The 16,803-nt window shown below is 40.0% G+C and overlaps 1 protein-coding gene across 1 annotated transcript in view; it reads right to left on the bottom strand.

The window, feature by feature from the left end:
• Positions 1-16,803, bottom strand: part of LOC107124679 (AT-rich interactive domain-containing protein 1B-like) — a gene marked incomplete at its 3' end in the record, with an annotated part of 378,077 nt that overhangs the window by 222,996 nt on the left and 138,278 nt on the right. Inside the window, exon 5 of the mRNA XM_015428174.1 lies at positions 4,303-4,413. Coding sequence (XP_015283660.1) covers positions 4,303-4,413 — 111 coding nt within the window. The remainder of the gene's footprint in view (positions 1-4,302; positions 4,414-16,803) is intronic.

The raw sequence follows: 16,803 nt of genomic DNA, 5'->3' as shown, positions 1-16,803 counted from the left end.
CAGCAGTAACTATGATGGCAGAGAAGCACGAATGTTTCACTGCCATCACTGCTACTCAGTAGGCTTGATAATAATAACTCGCATTCAGTCATGCTTATCACAACTTTTACTCTACCTACACTCTAGCTGTCCTGTGGTCTATTTCATTACCTCCAGCTACTTAGTAAACTAGTGGGCTGAAAGGACTCAACAACATAAAAACATAAGAACATAAGAGAAGCCAATACTGGATCAGGCCAAAGGCGCATCTAATCCAACACTCTGTCACACAGTGGCCAAAAATGCCAGGTGCCATCAGGAGGTCCAGCAGTGCCCTCCCACTGTTGCCCCCCCCAAGCACCAAGCATACAGTGCATTACTTGCCCCAGACCATGAGTTCCTATCTATACCTTGTGGCTAATAGCCACTGATGGATCTCTGCTCCATATGCTTACCTAATTCCTTCTTGAAGCTGTCCATGCTTGTAGCCGCCACCACCTCCTGTGGCAGTGAATTCCATGTGTTAATCAGTCTGTGGGTGAAGAAGTACTTCCTTTTATTGGTTCTAACCCGACTGCTCAGCAATTTCATTGAGTGCCCACAAGTTCTTGTATTGTGAGAAAGGGAGAAAAGTACTTCTTTCTCAACCTGCTCTATCCCATGCATAATCTTATAAACCCAGCCGTCGTTTCTCCAAGCTAAAGAGCCCCAAGCGCTTTAACCTTTATTCATAGGGAAAGTGTTCCAACCCTTTGATCATTCTAGGCCCCGGTCACACGCGCAGGAAACTGCGGGGGAGAAGCGTGGCTGTTTGCCCCGGGGCAAACTAACACGCAGTAAAGCGATCATACCTCCTGTGGAGGTTGAGATCGCGCCCGGAAACTCCGCCTGTCTTCCGTATCTCTTGCGTGGCTAATGTTGTGTGTGACCGCAGCCCTAGTTGCCCTTTTCTGCACTTTTTCCAATGCTATAATATCCTTTTTGAGGTGTGGTGACCAAATCTGTACACAGTACTCCAAATGAGGTCACACCATTGATTTATACAGGGGCATTATGATACTGGCTGATTTGTTTTTCCCTTCTTAATAATTCCCAGCATAACGTTGGCCTTTTTTATTGCAGTTGAACACTCTCTAGACATTTTCATTGAGTTATCTACTATGACTCCAAGATCTCTCTCTTGGTCAGTCTCTGCCAGTCCGGACCCCATCCATGTGTATTTATAGTTAGGATTTTTGGCTCCAATGTGCATCACCTTGCACTTGGCCACATTGAACCCCACTTGCCACGTTGATGCCCACTCGCCCATCCTCAACAGATTTCTTTGTAGTGCCTCACAATCCTCCCTGCTTTTCACTACCCTGAACAACTTCGTGTCATCCGCAGATTTAGCCACTTCACTGCTTACTCCCAACTCCAAATCATTAATAAACAAGTTAAAAAGCATCGGACCAAGTACTGATCCCTGTGGTACCCCACTGCTTACCACCCTCCACTGAGAGAACTACCCATTTATACTCACTCTCTGTTTACTATTAATTAGCCAGTTTTTGATCCACAAGAGGACTTGTCCTTTTATCCCATGACTATTGAGCTTACTTAGGAGCCTTTGATGAGGAACTTTGTCAAAAGCTTTCTGGAAGTCAAGGTAAACAACATCTATTGGGACCCCCTTGTCCACATGTTTGTTCACTCCCTCAAAGAACACTTACAGGTTAGTGAGACAAGATCTTCCCTTACAGAACCCATGCAGAGTCTGCCTCAATAGTTTTTGTTCATTAATGTGCCTACTAATTATTTCCTTAATAACAGTTTCCACCAATTTACCTGGTATCGACGTCAGACTGACAGGCCTGTAATTTCCCGGATCTCCTCTGGAACCCTTTTTAAAGGTGGGAGTGACATTAGCTACCTTCTAGTACTCAGGAATGGAGGCAGATTTTAATGAAAGATTACATATTTTTGTAAGGAGATCCAGAAGTTCACATTTGAGTTCTTTCAGAACTTTCAGATGTATGCCATTTGGGCCTGGTGATTTATGACTTTTCAAGTTGTCTATCAGTTGTAGGACCTCCTCTCTCGTCACCTCAATCTGACTCAGATAATTATTATCAACTGCTTGAGCCATCTCCCGATTCCAGAAATTCACCAGTGCACTGACAGCAGTGCCAGTCATGCCAGCAGGAAACACCCCAAGGGTATTCAGGAATAATATAGATCCATCATCCTATTAGTGTGGACAATCCTAACGGATCCCCTACCCATGTTGAGATTACAGCAGGACAACCTCACCAAGAAATTGTCAGTCTATAAAAAGCAGAAATAGACTGAACCTTTTAACTCTGTTCTGGTACAGAAACTAAATCAAGGGTACACACTGCACTATGAGTAGGGTTCATGATATACTGAAACAGCCCCATGGCTGTCATTGCTTCAGTTAGTTTCAGCATGTGTGCAACAATCAACAAGCATAAAAAAACTGGAGTATCTCAACCTCATATACTGTCAGATTAAACAATTTAAGAGCTATTTTGGAACAAGATTTTCTATGACCCTATGAGAACATATCTGTAAACTGCTTTATCAGACAGTTCAACAATATCAGTTTTCATCGATGCGTTGTTTCAAACCTTACAAAAACACAAACTAAAAAAAACCAGTCAGGAATTAATTCAATCAAATCCGTACATGGATGAGTATTGGTAGTGGTGGTGGAATGTGCTATCAAATTGCAATGATTTATAGCAAACCTGGAGGGTTGCCAAGACAAGACACATTCAGAGGTGGTTTGCCATTGCCTGCCTCTGTGTAGCAACTCTGGACTTCCGTGGTAGTCTCCCATCCAAGTACTAACCAGAGCTGATCCTGCTTAGTTTCTGAAATCTGACAAGATCAGGCTAGCCTGGGCCATCCAGGTCAGAAATTGCTACTAGGTTTGCTAATCCCTAGGATTCCCCCCCCCCTAAAAAATTTTTCTTAAACTGTGAATAAAGTTAATATAGATAGAATACCAGTCAGAACTGATCTGCTATTCTTCATAAAAATGCAAACATCCAGCAAAACTCACCATAAGCAAAAAATATGGCATTTCTAAAACAGCAATTACAAATAAATATATAGGCACTGGGCTATACTGTAGGTTTTTGAAATAATCCACTCCTACATGTTTTTGAAAGAAAGACAATCCTACTAACCTAAATTGGATTTACTTCCTAATAAATATGCTAGGATTGCAGCCAACAACAAGCTTTCTTTTTGGTTACAACAGATTTGCTTTTATTAGCATATCACCCTTTCAAGATTTATTCATGATACTCCGTGTTTTCTCACTACTTCACAACATGAGAATTAGCCTATTATCATTCAAAAATGTTTTCCACATTGTCAATAAGGAGCAGATTCATTCAAGTAGTTAAGAATGTAATATCATATAACAAGAATAACACACAAAAACTTTACTTCACCACCATTCACCCCATGCAATCACCCCATGCTTGTATGTGATAAAATGACTTGTCATATTGTTAAATCATCAGGCTATCCAGTAGTACTTCCAGCCCTATGGAAAGTCATCCAAATGAAACTCTTTTTTTTTGCCATAAAGTCACACCTGACATATGGTGACCCTGTGGGGATTTCAAGGTAAGAAATGTTTGGAGATGGTTTGCCACTGCCTGCCTCCATGTCATGACCCTGGTATTCCTTGGCAGTCTCCCTTCCAAATACTGACCAGGGCCCACCCTGCCCAGCTTCTGAGATCTGACGAGATCACGCTAGCCTGGGCTATCCAGGTCAGGGTAAATGAAACATCTCAAGTTTTCTAAGTGAAAATTTTGCATTTGAAATGGCTGAAACACCACCTACTTAAAAGCTGGTTTGAAATAAATTGAGGAAAAATTCTGCCAGTGGCAAAGGTAGCAAGAGTTAAAAGAAATCTATTCTGTACCATTTTAAAACAAACATTCAAAAACGAACGCATGCAGGCACACATTAGGAGATCAATTTGTAGCATAATACCATGTATGTGTGCATGTGTGTATGCGTGCAGTGAAAACTGCATATTCTCACATGTCATATAAAAGTTCATTTATGGAAGGATAACACATTACTTGTCAAGATATTTGGTGGCAATTATTAAGCCATCTTTCAGAGAAAAGGAAATTCCCACAGTCAGTAAACTGAATACATGAAACCATGTTGTTTGGATTTGGATATCAAAAACCAATCAGAATTCCAAAATCTCATTTGTTGCTCTAGTATTAATAATCTTATTTTCAACACAAAACATTATACTTTTCAATCAGATGACAACTAATCTCTTACTGGTAGGCTTGATGGTCTCTCTTGTTGTATTAGGTTCAGTTCTTCATGGTTAGGCTTGCCTTGGGTAAGAGGTGGTTGGGATCTGGTTCCATAACTTTCCTGAGACATATCCTGGATAAAACAGATATGAAACCATCTGTTATTTATGCTGAAATCTAATCATGAGATTTACTTCATTTGTATTCCACCTTTCTCCCCAATGGAGACCCAAAGACTCACAACATTCTCCTCTCTTATCATTTCATCCTCATAACAACCCTGTGAGGCAGGTTAAGCTGAAGGTATGTGACTGGCCCAAGATCACCCAGCAAGTGTCCATGGCAGAGTGGGGGTTTACACCTGATTCTCCCCACATCCTAGTCTGATATTCTGACCACAACACCATGCTGGTTTATGTCCATGTGATGCAGTTCCGTTGCCAGTTCAACAACTGCATGTGAAGATTTTCATAGGAATCAACAAATCCTGGTTTCTTTCCCCATTCCCTCAAAGGTCTGTTTGGCTCTACAGAAATCCTCCTTGCATGTGCTGCCCCAGCCCTGGGACTGAATCAAGCCCTAAGTCTTTTTGTGGAGAAGCCAATGAAAAAAGAGAAAAGTTACATAAGAGTGTGTTGCTTATCATTTCTTAAAACACTAGAACAATTGTACAATATTTCTTAAATAATGTACATTTCACTATGCTCTAAAAATATACAACATTAAGGGCATAATCCAGTACACCTTTTCCCCTCCTGGAGTACATGCAAGTAGCTGAAGAAGCTCTCTGGGTGAACTGATGTCCATTTCCCATAACCCAGGGGTGGCCAAACTGTGGCTCGGGAGCTGCATGCGGCTCTTTCACACATATTGTGCGGCTCCCGGCAGGGCGGCTGGGGAAGCTAAATATCACTAGCAAACAAATTTTTGTTGGTGTTCAGTCGCACAGTCGAGTCTGACTCTTCGCGACCCCATGGACCACATCACGCCAAGCCCTCCTGTCTTCCGTCATCCTCCTGAGCTTGCTTAATTTCATGTCCTCAAGCAAACAAATGTCATTGGACAAATAAATATCATTATCAATATTTGCTTCTACCGCTTTTGTTATTATTTTTGGCAGTCTCATTTAATGTTTAAAAAAAGCAAATTTGCATGTTTCCCAGTAAAAACGTGTGTAATCTTTGTTCATGCCTTGCGGCTCCCAAACATCTGACGTTTATTCTATGTGGCTCTTACGTTAAGGAAGTCTAGCCACCCCTGCCATAACCCTATAAAATCCCATCCCTCTACTTAACGTATGTTGCTCATGCTCCAGAGTCATATGTGGGTAAGTTGGGAAAAGGAGAACAGAACCAGGATGCTCCATAGTTGGGCGCTTTGCCCAAGGTGGACACGGATTGTGCCTTATGTTTCTATCTCAATATATTTCAAAATTAAATTGCTTTGGGAGAAGCTTTAATATGGTTTTGGAAATCCTGCAACTAGTTAATTCATGTGTAAATCCCACATTCTTTACATTACTTGTGACAGAATCACCACAAGAGCCAACAAAGCCTACAGCATAGGTTTCAAGCATGGGACATCAAAGTGAAAAAAGAACAAAATTCATTCCCCCCCCCCTTCTGAAAACATTCCCAGTAGTTTAGGTGCAAGAAGAGAATTTCTTTTTCAAATTCAACAAAAGTAAAAAATGTAATAATTGCCTATGAAATAAATGGAGAAACTAGTCTTATTTTCTGTTTACAGGTGTATGTTCATTGAAAGTCGTCCTTGCAACTCTAATCAGCCCTTCCTTCTTGGTTCTTAAATATACAGCCAAGAAGCAGGACAGAATGTGAAATACTTATTTTAGCATGTGTTAGTGGCACATGAAAGTTGAAGAACCAGTTTCCAATTGTAGAAAAGAGATATCACACCTTTATGTTCAAGTGAAAGAGAACTGTTTTTGTTGTTGCTTCCCCCCCACCCCAGTTTGCATAACAGATTGCTCTCAGTTTGTTTTTTCCTGTATTTTAGCTTGCAATTTTGATAAACAACTGAATGGGAACAATTATTTTTACATACAACATTTTTACATGAGAATAATTTATGCACACCTCCTAAAGTGCATTCATAGTTACACATCTGCTTCTTGGAAAGTACGATCCAGACAGCCCAAAGGATCTGGTCCAACAGTAGCTACTGCTGGTCCAGTGACACTATAAGTTTGGTTAGTCTTAGTGGATGGATTAAGTGTGACATTCTGTCCCATATGGACCTCCAAATGTGTAAGAAAGAGGATAGGCACACAGAAACAAATTCCAGTGAGGTAGTCTAACATTACTCTTAATGACTAACAGAACAAAAAGTTATGCTTTTTATGGATAACAGTATACATACATTTAAACTGCAAGGCTTCTATTTCAAGCAAGTGAACTCTCTGCTCCATTCTAATAGAGATCCAACGCAGGAAAATCTCTGAATAAACACGCACTGTTATGTCTAGCCACTTCTTTCATCCTAACTTCTGTGTCAAAGAAAATCTGAATAATATCCGGGCCGGTGTGTGTGTGTGTGTGTGTGTGTGTGTGTGTGTGTATTTTTCAAAAATGCCAATAAAACTGGTTTCAGGGGGTAGCTGTGGTGGTCTACACTACAGCATCCAGATTCGAGTCCAGTAGCGCCTTAGAGACCAACAGGATTTTCAGGGTATGAGCTTTCAAGAGTCAAAGCTGCCTTAGTCAGAACTTTGTATCTGATGAAGGAAACTTTGATTCTCAAAAGCTCATACCCTGAAAATCTTGTTGGTCTCTAAGGCGCTACTGGATTTGAATCTAACAATAAAATTGGTATGTCTATTTCTTTTGGGGGTTCACAGAACCTTTTAAGTATGTGTCAATAAAAATCTTAAAAGTAACCCTTCGGTATGGTTACTAGCAAAGCCACAATTAGGCCCAAGAGTGAGAAAAGCTGGTGGCTGAATGATTATTATCCACTGTGATGCCCCCTATTCCCCCTTCCAGATTTTTGCTTGTAACACAGTTCTCCTGCTGCGTAGGCCAGCAGGTTCCTCTGGATTAATGGCAGGATTTAAAATCAACAAATGGCACGACGCCTCTATTCAGCTGCCTTCCCCGTTATAAGCAACATAAAAGTGCGGGACAGCTTCACAATGGACAAACAAATGAGCAAACCTCTGCTTTTTCTTTGAAATTTAAACACACCCTCACTATTTGTTATCAACACAGAGGTGTCTGTAATAAATCCTCAACAGAAAATAGTAGCTCTTATATTGTTTGTTCAACCAGCTGTCTTCTTTTTTGGTTTACTATTCTAGCCAACAAACAAACAAGCATTAAAAATAGGACTGACATTAAATGTTGAAAACAAGCTTGCAAAGTGGGGAGGAGAGTGACAGCTACAAACAGAAAGAAGGGAAGAGAGCAAGAGACAGGGAAGGCTCACACTTCCTTCCCAAAGATGCAGACTACATAAGAAAAAAGCCAGCTATTTTAATACCTTTAAAATTCTCTTATAACTACCCATAGCACAGATCCAGGTGGGCAGCACATTAATGTGTCAATGCACCTGAGGAAGAATCACAAATTGATTGTACACATGAACTCTTGCATACTTGGGCCGCCTCGTTCCTTTCAACTTGGCACAGAATCCCATTCCTGCAGAAGAATGTGGTCCTTGTGGACATAGTGGCTCTATGGCGCTAGTGGCCAAAAAAATAAACAAACACTGGATGGAGAAGCCAGAGTGTAATGATTTCAAGTTATATGTGTGTGTTTCTTTAAACGATTGGTAAGTGTCAGAAGAACAAGGGGGTGAAAGTGGGGGATGAGTGAGTGCAGCGATTGGTTGGTGATGAGAGTGTGTGGGCAGAGTTAGGAGGGGTGTGTGTGTGTGTGTGTAGAGAGAAGGCAGAGTGTTCGGTCTGAAGTCAGCAGCTGTCAGTTGTGGTCAATATACAGAGTCTGAGAAGCAGTCTTCTAATTAGAATCATATAGAGGTGCTGTGAAAGAAAAGTACTTCATGGGGCAATTTAGGCAAAATCTAATATTGTCAGAGTATTATAAGAGTGTGAGGGGGGAAAGTGAAAGATTTTACTGAGCAACTTAACAAAATATCTTGTAACCAATACGCTTCTTTTACCAATAAGGTTTTATCTTGTTTATTGTTAACCCAGAGTCTTATCGTCAGAACCACATAGTCTAACGAAGGAGCCTTAGAGCTTGGGCTTAATACTGTGGGAAAGGTTAATTAAAGACTGGAATGAAATTCCTGGAGGCAGCGATAGATACTTTGAGTGAGAGAAAGAAACAACAAGAAATTTAAAACTACATCACACCCTAACCACACAAAATAAGAGAGAGGTACCGTCACACAGCATACTTATATTCAGATCCTCTGTAGAGCCCCTCCCCCAAGCCTGCTCAATTCCACAGACAAAATTCTTTTAAATGCAGCAACTGAGAAATGTCTCATTTCACATTATCTAATACAACAGTTTTGTATATTACCAAAAAGTTATATGATAAAAATTCCAGACTTCAATTACTGCATACATTTGCTACGCTGTCCTGCTCCTTAACATTTTCATACTCTGGCATCAGAAGACTATATACAATTGTTTCTCAAAGAATAAAGGCAAAATCAAAGGAGGTGTATTACAGCATATGATTAGGTGGTTATTATTACCGAACTGATGGGTTTGGTTTTTAGTATACTATTTAAATTGCCTGAGAACGTTACTGAAATTGTAACCACTAATTTATTTAGATTCCCCTCCCCTGCCACTTTTCAGGCTTAGGGCCTTCGAAGTGGCTAACAATAAAAACATCGTAAATACTAAACAATGGTATAAACCATTGATAGGAGTTCTGGAGAGATGCAGCTCTTCATGTCAACCAAAAACAAATAATTGACTTTGTGGGACATTTTTACACTTCTATACATGCAGAGCTTGGTTTGAGATGGAAATATGTCCCAAATATCATATGTGTACTTTTTTCAGAGAACAGACAATTGTACATTAAACCCACCTTGTTCCAGAGCTACAAAAGAATTGAAGAAAAATAGATGGTTTTAATATGTAGTATGAATGGAAATATAAAGATTTTTATATATAGGTGTTTTCCTTCTTGATTGTTCATATTCATATTTCTCTGGTTTTTATAGATTTATTCTTAAGTAATATTTTATTAGGATGTTAGAAAAGCCTGTTATATAGAAGGCTTTCCTCTTGTAGGTCTGATATTGTTAGCAGACAACATAATAGGTACAAAGTTCATGATTCTGTAGTTCTTAGGGCAAACCTTTCAATGTCTGGGTCAGATAAGATTTTAGTCTGATATGAAGAATCCTTGTCCATTACCATTAAGGTTAGGTTAAGTAAACACTTAGTTTGACGTAGATATATGTTTCTTTATATCTGGCCAATCAGAGGATTATTACTCAAATTACCACTGTCTTTTGTAACCAATTATGCTGTTTGAATATTGTTTTCTTGATGATGTCAGTTCATGTATAAAATATCATGTATTTTCTGAATATGTTCAGAATATGCTCAAGGAGAAGATGAAGAAGAAAAAGAAGAAAGTTGTCAATTTTTTATTAACTATTTGGTCTAATTGTTTTCCTGTTAATTGAAGCATATTTGCTGAATATGCTGAGAAGAAAGCAGCCAGCTTCGATGGGTCCTTTGGCCTAACTGTTTTCTGTATTTCATTGCAATAAAATACAAGAACTTCCTCCTCATTTTGACTTCAATCTTCTATTTTTGACATGGAATCTAATATGTACAACAAATACCTCTTAAAAGATGTCACTGAGCAGGACTCCCAGTCTCACTGGGAAGGTACTGCCACTGATGGGAAAGAGAAATACTGTCTTAAGCAGAATTACACCCTTCTTGATTGAAGTCAATGGGCTTAGAATGATGTAACTCTGCGTAGGATGGCACTGTATTTCCAGTCAATTACAGGGCTGGTACCTGATTATTGTTGGGGAGTATACATAAATGTAGAAGAGTTCCCTAAAATACAATATTACCAAAGAAATATAAGGGGTAAATATATCTCCATATGGTATGTGTGTAAAAGCAGAGGAGAGAATAGAGGCATGAATCACTGGCACAGAAAATATTCACTTTAAAATGCTTGGCTAAAAGTTTTCAAACATTCATTCTATATTCTGACACCTACTCAGAATTCTGAAGTAGCTGAAAGTGCAATTTCCAGAATAAATTAATTTCCACCCTGTCCTGAGGGCTCAGGGCTAGTAACAACAATTTTGAATTATATGCCTCAGAAAATGCCTTTTAGATGTTGGTTTGGAAGACACCTGAGAGACCTTATGGTCAAAACAAACAATACAAATACTCAATACGACAAATTAGATACAAATCTTCAAGAAATAAAGAATTCACAATGGAAAAAGACCCGATGAATGGACCAAGGGAGGAGAGAAAAGAGGCTTGACTAAATCAAACAATATTTATCAAATACACAGAGGGGGCAAAGCTAAGCAGGTTTACTCAAAAGTCTTGTTTCATTCACTGAAGCTTATTCACAAAACAGTGTTCTTAGGACTGCAACCATAATGACTAGTTCTGCTGATTTAGTAGCAAAGGTAGAGGAACTTCTGCCAGTTTCCCTCAACATTCCTTTCTGCACAAGGAAGTTCATGTTGAAACCACTGTGGCGAAGAAACAATCAACACCAGCTGAACCAGCAGAAAGTAAGAAGGTAGAATTAGAAACATGATCAAGTAATCTGTTATATGCCCCCAAAAGTATAAACATCACAAACATAAGAGACATTCAGAACGCTTGCCTATGAACAGCCTGTTATAATGCTTCTGAAAGATCATATCCACAAGTATGTTATACAGTAACAAATGATCACCCACACAATCAGGAACTGTTGTTTACCCATCTTCTTCAGCATATGAGCACCTGGTACACTAATTACAATGGTCTTATTTAAATAAAATGATTTACCGCACCTATAAATCCAGATACTTTCTATTGTTCTAGAAAATGCACCTTAAAAACCTACATTTTCTTCTATTCCCACAATACATAGTACATACATTTACATCATTTTCAAAATTTGGAGAAGAGATCGCATGTGACAGCAGTGAGAAGGGTGAAATCTTTAATAGAGGTCAAGTTGCAGCATAGCAACCAGACAGAGTAATACATGACACTAATGCAAAAATTATTTTATACAACACTGAAAAGTTTCCCTAAACACAGAGAGAAAGCTGTGCATTGAAAATGACAGAAAAGAACTTACTATGATCACTATACATTAATTCATGCCTAACACCATCCTCCAAGGTTATAAGCATATGAATACATGTGTTTTCTTTTTCTCAACTATTGTTTGGATACCATTAAAAAGAAAAGTAATAATGCTAAATGTAATCAGTTCTGACTATGCCACAAAGAACAAATTACCTATTATGTATAAAATGTTTATGGAACCTGGTTGTTGTTGTTGTTTTAATGACAAGGCAGTTTGGGGAAGTATGATTTTGAATGGCATGGAGGATGTTGATACAAAAATATATACATTGTTCTGAAAAAGAGGTGAGAATTGTAGAAATTAATCTGGTGTAAATAGGAAGTACCATCACTTGATTTTTTCACTGGGGCAGTTCACATGCAAGCCACAGTGATGGAAGGTCAGTGCCAACTGAATCAACAGGAGATTGGGTCTTCAAATGCTTATTCAGGTAGCACAACTACTGGGATTAAGATGGCCACTAAACAGGCCACAAGACTCGCTTGTTTACTGTTCGTTACTGCAATATGTAACTGGTTTGATTCAGTCAGAACTACAGATAAACCATCAATGCATCCAACACTCTATGCATCTTCCTTAACCTGCTTTGAGACCTCTGGAAGAAAGAAGGGCTAGAAATAAGATAAATGCTTCCAATGATTCACAGTTTGTCCACAACAGTATTTGTATATGCTGTATTGTCATTTTTATTTATTTATTTATTTATTTATTTATTTATTGTTTATGTTTATATCCTGCCTTTCCAGATATCTGGCTCATCATCACTGGCTGGCTGACTGCTGTTATGAGAGACTGCATGTTACAGACCCCATTGATGCTCAATATAGTAAAGACTTGACATGTTGTGAGTGGTGCAAGAATACCCAAGTCTTTCAAGAGAGAAGACGTCTTAAATGAATTTTCCAGCTAGTTCCAGCTAAATGAATTTTCCAGCTAGTTCCAGCTAAATTCACTGTCCTCTCATTCTCTGCAGGTGTTAGCCAAACCACCACCACCCGGCAGTTACTCATCAATATCATCTGCTTGGGTCTGTTAATTAGCTCACTATGAATCTGGTATAGAAGGGGGGACTCTCTCTCAACCTAGAACATTTAATTGATACCACCTAGTGACTGGGTGAGTAGGTCAGAAAGTTATGGTGGCGTTCTTCTACAAGTATAGTTAGAAAGAAGAATCCTTATCCTCTATGACACACTTGTCCACTTCCATCCCTCGGATGCAAGATTTTCCCTCCCTTTCCCTCTGTGACTGAGCCACCCTAGTTATGTTTTCTTCTTTCCGGAAGAACTCTGATTGTCCCACCCTGTCACAGTATAATATTTTACTGTGGCTTAGCCCAGTAACCTGAGGAAAGGGTTGAGAGACCCCTTTAATTTAAACAACTGAAATTGTACTCAAGGCTTTTGGATGATCAAAAATAAAATATTTTATTTAACATAGAGGGGGAAAGGTCAGGTGAAATCAGGGGTAAAATTTCTGCGGTAACTCAAATAACTCTGAGGTAAAATCAGTAGATGCACAGACTACCATTCATATGTTTCAGGCTAATGAAAGTTTCTTAAGCTATTCACAGTGACTTAAAATCTTTATGATGACAGGCTTTTATTCCAGTGTTTCCCAAACACTCTAGTACATTTTGAGTATTCACTGACTCTTTTGGTTTCCAGAAGGCTAGGACACTCTATCCAGTACCCAGACCCCTTCAGTAAAAACAAGAGTACTCTTCTTGAGCTCTACTGACCCTTCTGGTTTCAAAAGACAGTCTCTAACCACACCAGACCAGGGATCTCTCAATTCTATCTCCCTGTTTTGACTAGGTACGGAAATTCTTCTCTCACTAGAAAATCTATTCCCTTTCTTTGGCCCGAATGGAAGTCTTCACCTAACTACCCACTCTTCCTTGCCAACCTCCCCAGTACTCTATCTGTGTTAAACTGCTCTCAGCTAGGGTTGAAATCAGACTCCGTCAGCACCCAACTCTTCTCTGTCAGGGCTAGACTTAGACTGAATTCTCAGCATTCAGCTAGCAAGTCTTTCTCTGCTCAGCTGATGCTAGCCAATCAGATTCCTTGGAGCAGCCTGTCACTCAAGGTTCTCTGTTTTTGTGAAGAATTAACCCTTCACAGCCCTATATCAGTTTATACAACACTTCTAAGATTTTAAAAGTGCAGTCCGTCACACCCCTTTTACCCTCTTTTCCCTACCCTTCTTTGCTGCCAAGAAGATATTTCTATTATGCTCTGGAACTCTAAGCTAATAACCAAGTGCTCTGTGTTAGGAAGAGAGAAGAGATTGGATTTATACCCCGCCCTTCACTTGGAGTCTCAGAGCAGTTTACAATCTCCTTCCCTTCCTCCCCCCAGAACAGACACCCTGTGAGGTAGGTGGGGCTGAGAGAGCTCTCTGAGGACTGCTCTTGAGAGAACAGCTCTGAGAGAACTGTGGCTTGCCCAAGGTCACCCGGCAGCTGTATGTGGAGGAGCGGGGAATCAAACCTGGTCCTCCCAGATTAGAATCCGTGCTCCTAACCACCACACCAATCTGGGTCTCAAATAAGTAAGGCAGCTAATCAGTTTTGTTACCTTTGTGCCTTTACACTGCCACTGAACTATATGCCCTGTTTTTAGTACCTTTTCTTGGATTTCTTCAATAAAGCCTTCTTTCGCATTATGGTGTGTGTTACTTGGGGAGTTAATTGAGACAAAAGCCAGGTAAAGCTTGGTTATGTTACTGTACCAAGGAAATGTGTATTTAGAGTTTTCACAAGTTCCCATTTTTGCTAGAGGAATTACTTATGGGAGCCCTCCAACAAAGTAAATCTATAACTTTGGAAAATGCATGAAAAATGACAATCGTTGCAGAGAGAAAATCATTAAAAAGTAAATCATAGCAGTTCATAACAACCCCAACCCTCAAATGTAATTTAAACCTCTGACTTGCTAATAAAGATTGCTTCTGATTCTCAGAATCAAAAACTACATTTGTGCACAGTAACTCTTGGTCTCAGACATCAGAAACAGAGCTTTATGCCAAACACACCTGGCAATGAAAAATCCTTGAATTCATTTTGTTTTCTCCTTCCTCATCTCCAATATTCCAGATCAAAAAGACAATGTGGAAGACTCCACAAAGCCTTTTTAAAGAAACAAAACCAAAGCGGATGGGGGAAAAGAAATTTCAAATGAGGGACTACACTATCATTAGAATAAAATAAATGTTACAAGCTACTACAATGGAAATGTTGAATCAATGGGAACAGTAAGGGTTTAAAAAGCCCGCCTTCTCTAGTTTGACATCCACTAGACTGGGGAAAATGGTTTTTAAAAATTCAAAAGGGCAGAAAGGTCTTAAAACGAAGTCACAATCATTGACTTACCAAATGCTGTATCAAAGGAGACAAAATTATACGGGTAGATTATAAGTATTGAAAAGCTTTAAATGATGCTTTATGGGTTTTTACATATTGAAGTTCCACTTCTCCATGTTCATGCAGCTTAACAAGAGGACTACCAACCTCAGATATATGGGTAACAGAAAAAACACAGGAATGGTACCTCTCTGTACACTGGATACTACAGCTTCGCTTTCTAATACATGTTCATTCTTAAATCCAGATGGGGACTGAGCCTCTTGCACCTCACCTAAGTCATGTGGTTCCCTCATTTTTCATTTTTTGGTGCTCCTGATGCCTGTGGGTCTGCTTCTTCAACGGGCCACCTGGCCCTCCATCTTTGCTTCATTCTTGAAGGGCACATTCATTTGCCACTTGTCTCTGGTCCTCTAGTTCTGTGGCTGGGTCTACCGCACAAAGGAGTTCCCATATGAATGCTAAGGGAGATTTCTTCAGATCCAATTAGCTTATCCCTGCAAATTTTGTACAGCAAAAAAGCCCCTTCTATCCAATTAATTAATAGGAGCTGCGGTGGCTCAAGTGGTTAAGATGCTGAACTGCAGGCTGTGGAAGGTCGGTAGTTCAGTAGTTCGAGACCCGGGTGCCGCATGACGGAGTGAGCTCCCGTCTCTATTTCCAGCTCCTGCCAACCTAGCAGTTCGAAAGCAAGAAATTACAAGTAGATAAATAGGGACCACTTTGGTGGGAAGGTAACAGCGTTCCGTGCGCCTTGGTGTTTAGTCATGCCGGCCACATGACCATGGAAACGTCTTCGGACAGCGCTAGCTCTTCGGCTTTGAAACGGAGATGAGCACTGCAACCCTAGAGTCGGATTCGACTGGCTTTTGAGCAAGGGAAACCTTTACCTTTACCTTTATCCAATTAATATATCTAATCCAAGCATACCAGTTATGAAAGCACTCTTCAGATTTAGGTTGTGGCTTGGGCATAGGTGTTTGTATCTTATTCAATGACTGACAGTGCCATTTGAAGTGGAGTTAGACTCTACTAAGACCATTAAAAACAGTGGGCTTAAATGATGGGCAACTCTGTTTAGGATGGTGCTGTGAGTCTAGTTTCTTACAAAATTTCAAGAAATGGCTCACCAAAACATTTAACACAAAAGTCCTCTGCAACTGGAGTGTAATGAACGCACTGAAACACCCTCCCAATCGGCTTGCCAGGTTCCTCCTGGCAACCGATGAAGGATGGGGAGGTAGGGTTGCCAGATCCAGGTTGGGATACTTCTGAAGTTTAAAGGATAGAGCCTTGGGAGGACGGGGACCTCAGTGGGGTACAATGCCATAGAATCCACCCTCCAAAACATCCATTTTCTCCATGGGAGCTGATCTCTGTAGTTTGGAGATGAGCTGTAATTCCAAGGGATCCCCAGTCCCACCTGGAGTCCTGCATCTCTGCCTCCCAAACATATGTGAGGGTGGTGTAAGGAAGTGTTGTTAATTGTAAAAATGATCTTATTACATATTCTGAGAAAAAGACTTGACAAAGTGTCTTAACATTTCTTAACGTTTTTAGTTTGTTTCATTATTTGACACACACCCCATCCTTCATCCAAGGAGTTCCAAGGGTAGCCTCTGCCCAAATACTCAAAACTGAAATAAAAGTCTTTACAAGTCATAAACTGATACTTGCCCAATGATTTGTTTATTTCCAGGATCAAAGAGCAGCCTAAACTAATCTGTACTGGAAAGTCTGTGGCTCACCTTTTGGTGCGGGGTGGGTGGGGGGTGGGAGGAAAGAAACCACAATTATAGTCAACTACAAGAGGGGGACCCGCGATACTCGCGGGGGGGGAAGAGCTCCATCTCCTCCA

This window comes from Gekko japonicus, unplaced genomic scaffold (assembly GCF_001447785.1).
Source record: "Gekko japonicus isolate JY-2015 unplaced genomic scaffold, Gekko_japonicus_V1.1 scaffold1706, whole genome shotgun sequence".
NCBI lineage: Eukaryota > Metazoa > Chordata > Lepidosauria > Squamata > Gekkonidae > Gekko > Gekko japonicus.
Note: the sequence above shows the minus strand (reverse complement) of the source record. Positions and strands in the feature narration are given on the sequence as shown.